The sequence below is a fragment of the Salarias fasciatus genome, chromosome 15, assembly GCF_902148845.1.
Source record: "Salarias fasciatus chromosome 15, fSalaFa1.1, whole genome shotgun sequence".
In the NCBI taxonomy this organism is placed as follows: Eukaryota; Metazoa; Chordata; class Actinopteri; order Blenniiformes; family Blenniidae; genus Salarias; species Salarias fasciatus.
In genome coordinates, this window is record NC_043759.1 from 23782566 (window position 1) to 23786647 (window position 4082).

General features: G+C 47.1%; 1 protein-coding gene across 1 annotated transcript; it reads right to left on the minus strand.

Annotated features, from left to right (window-relative positions):
* Positions 1-798: 798 nt before the first annotated feature.
* On the minus strand, positions 799-2394 carry LOC115401549 (alpha-1-antitrypsin homolog). Its single transcript, XM_030109798.1, has 4 exons — positions 1737-2394; positions 1338-1608; positions 1100-1247; positions 799-990 (listed from the first exon to the last, which is right to left on the minus strand). The coding sequence occupies exons 1-4, from the start codon at positions 2386-2388 to the stop codon at positions 799-801; spliced, it is 1263 nt and encodes a 420-aa protein (XP_029965658.1). The 5' UTR covers positions 2389-2394.
* Between the last annotated feature and the right edge of the window lie 1688 nt (positions 2395-4082).

A 4082-nucleotide genomic window follows, 5' to 3' on the forward strand; every position in this document is an offset into this window, starting at 1 on the left:
CTATTTTATGTTGCATTGAATGATGAAATTTAACAGTTTGCACTGTTTTAACGGTTTCAGCTGTTTAATTTATTTATTTATTTATTTTTATTTATTTATTTATTTTTTTTTTTTTGTAGCTGCACGGTAGTTTTTGCTCATATATCAGGTTTTATTAGGCGTTGAATGAAAGTATTTTCTTTCGAGGATTTATCCGTACCAAGCTTTCCAAGACTTGTTTTTGGAAACTGGGCGTGTATCAGCTGCAGTCAAAGACAGCAGCCAATAACATCAAAAGGTGCATGCAGCTCCGGGGTCAGAGGTCAGGGGGAGCAGGCTGTGTGTTTGTTGGTTCTGACAGGAGAAAAGAAAACTTTGACCTGCAGTCTGACTTGCATTGCTTCCTGTATGAGTAGATCTCTTTACACATATCACACTGTTCGTCCTTGAGTGAACTGCAACCTAACAAGCAAATACGTTGTATCAGACAGTATTGTAGTGTGATCAATAAAGTACAGTTGATCCTGGTCATTTCCCTGAAAACTGTTCAAGTGTCTGTGTGTATTTAAAAATGAATAAACAGCTGGAATATTGCATTTGTTTATTTCACTTTGTGTTAAAACAGCAACAGTACAATAACAAGCTTGTGCGATGTGTTCATGGATGCTTTGAATGGAACCATTATTTCCAATACAAAATGTCATGAGTTTGTGAGAACTGCATTGACCGAGGCAGGTTCAGAATACACTGATACAGACGTTGGTCACGCTCTGACGTTGAGGTAAACATGAGCCGAAGTGCTTCCCCCCTGGCTTCCTCTTACAAGGCCGTGGGGTTGTTGATCTTGCCCATGAAGAGGATGCTCTCCGTGCTGGAATCCACGATGAAGACCAGGAAGGGTCTGTTGAGCTTGACCGACTCGGGCATGCTCATGGGCATGATCTCGATGGTGGTCGTGGCCGCCGCCTCCGTCCCCGTCTCGTCCACGCTCAGCACGGCCTGGTGGGAAACCTGAGGAACAACGGGGAGGTCAGAGTAAGAGTCCAGTCACTGCAGGCTGAACGGTTCTTTCTGCTGACACCAGTCAGTTCCACGAAACATTTGCGTGTCGCGGTTCTACCTTTGAGACTTTGAGTTTAATGTCTTCAGAAAAGCCAGAGAAATCCGCGGCGTCTGAAAAAGCGTCAGTTACTCCGAGTTCTTGAAGTATCTGTTTCAGGGAGGCTTCGGCAGAGATGGAGAACTTGGGCAAGGAAAGGTCGACGTTACTGAGGAGTGAAGGAAATCAGTGGCGTCAGAGTCAGTCGGAACTCATCACAGAAACACATACAGGTCTAAAGAGGATGTTTCTCACTTACTTCTTGAAGAAGGATTGTGTCCAGTATCGGAAACGCTCCATGGTGAAGTCGTCCTCCACCTTCTTCATCTTACCCTCATCGGGCAGGACAATGATCATGGAGGTGTTGCCCTTGTAGGGCAGCCTGACGACCGTGGTGTGGTTGTCATTGTCCTCATAGATGTCGTAGCGCCCCGTCCTCTTCATCATGTCCACCTGAACTGTGGTAGACTCATCCACATGGAAGTCTTCTTTGCTCGTCAGTTTGGCTTCAAAGGGGTGTTCCCACTGTCCTGCATGGGATAAATGTAGAACATGGCGTAGAAATTATCGACTGTGGTCACTGATGTTTCATCGATGTGCCTTTGCTTCATGCTGCATCTGTCTGGAAGAACATTGTGTGTCCAGATGTGGGTCCTACCTCTGAAGTAGACGTAGTTCAGCAGCACCATGGCCGTCTCAGGGTCCAAGTCCTTCACCATGTCTTTGATCTTGTCGTGCGTTTTGCCGGCGATCAGTTTGTTGATCTGGGCTGCAGCTTCCTCGGGGTTGGCAAAGTCGACACTGAGGAGCTCGCCGGCGTGGTGTTGCTTTATATCCGCCACAAACTGCTGGCTGGGCTGAAAGCCTGTTCTAACTGCGATGACGTTGCCCACATCCAGCTGCTGGTTCGTCTGGTGATGTTCAAGAACGTGGAAAAAATGCTCATAACCGTCATCTACCTGGGTCTGGTTCAGAGCGGCGTAGCCCAGGGTGGACATCAGCTGGCTGCGGGTGTCACCGCGGGCCCCGGAAGACAGCATGGACAGGGCGGCCGAGATGCCGATCGGAGAGTAAAAGATGTTCTTTCCGGCTGCAGTGTGGGCATCCAGCTTCTTGTAGAGGGCCAGCGCGAACTCAGCGTTGGGCTCGGACAGCTTGTGACAGGCGTAGGATTCCTCATGGCTGCTGTGGTCGTGGCCGTGGTGGTGGCCATGATGGTGGTCGTGGCCGTGGTCGTCACCGTGGTGATCAGCCAGGGCTACGGCCACAAACACTGCTGCGATAACGCAGCTGGCAAAGGTACTACGCATCTTTGGAGCCTGTTGGGGAAAAGTTGAATTAGTTCCCTCTCACTTCTACATTTGAACATATATGTAACGACAACTCGGCAGTGGGGCTTACCTTTGAAGTCCACTTTGCTGCAGACAGTTCGCCAGAAATTTCCGCCTTATATACAGGAGCTGTGAGAGCCAGCTGACAGTCTGGTTAATGATTAACTGAGCGCAGATTTGTCCTGCGAAGCATCTGGCTGGGCCATCGTGACTCATGCAATACAACTCACACATTAAGTCAAATGGATGAACCACCCCTGGAGGGGACTGGTCTACTCATCCACCTTAATACGTCCATATCGCAACGTCTGCCTTGATGGAGACAGTAACTGTCAGAAGGTTTGGGACATCTTCAGTCAGTGTGGACAGTCATTCTCAGTCACACGGCAGTTAGTCGATACTATTGGTTCAGTGAACTCAAGGTCTGTCCTCTGGACGGCAGCATCAACATGGAGTTTTACCTCTCGGCGTTTCTGATGACTGTGCACAAATAGAGATTATTTTAGCACATCAGTTTATCTGCTTGACCAGAGATGGACTGGTGAAGTGGACGACTGCATTATATGTCTCTGTTACACAGCTTCTTTTGACAGGACACATGACCGATTACTGTTCCAAAACCGATAAATTAAATGAAACATAGGTAAAATAGATTTCACTTATACAATGCTCCTCCACTGCTTCTACTCCCCCAAACGTGCTTCACAATACTAGTCACAAGAAGGGATATATGAATTAAATAAAACCTCGAGAGTCGCTGTTTCATCTTTTCAATGATTGCAAAACAAAGTTGCATGTTTTTGCAGAAATGTAATCATCAGCAGAGACTCCAGGAGACTGTTTTCTGACAAGATGTTATCAGTAACTACATAACAGGGACAGGCGCCATTCCGGAGGGGAGGGCAAACACAGAGACACACATTTACATCTCTGTGTGTGTGTGTGTGTGATGAGTAAAGGTCCCGCTTATGCAGGACCTTTACGCTTATACATTCTGAAAACGACGTCCGTTTATACAGAAACGGCAGAAAATGCTGAAAGCGATGTAGATATCATGGAGAACTCATACAAAAACTGACGTGATTGTCACAGTTTTGACCAAACAACTACCCAAAACCTACTTTCTTTCATCCAACGGCCTGAAACGAAGTGTTCGAATTTCACATTCTGAAGTGGTTTTGCCTTTCCATCCAGCGGAGGGCGCTGCTAAAGCCTCTGGTTTGGAGCCATTTGGTGCCTTGCAGTAACTGAGTGCACTTGTAAGGAGAGCACCTCATTCTGAATCATCGACTTGTGTGATGAAGGAGTCATTTAAACAAGGCCACAGTGGCTCGGTCGCTTTCAGACAAACTGCTTTGAAAACCTGCACACGGTGGTAAAAATCACTGTATAAAGGATGGATTAAAAGACCTTCAGAAGTTCCCGTCTCTCTTGTGTGCATGTGGCCCTTCGCTCGCTGAACTACAGGTCAGATTGTCGACGCCCCCTTCTGGGGATCTGCAGTCCTTCGAATGACTCAGAAATCTGGTCTTTGAGCTGGTCAGTATTATCCACCATGATTAACTGGCTGTCATTTCTGTTACTGATAGATCTGCAGTCCTTTTCATCAAACTCTCCTCTGTTCATCACATCCTGAATGAGCTAAGCTGTATCACCTCGGGACCGTCTGACTG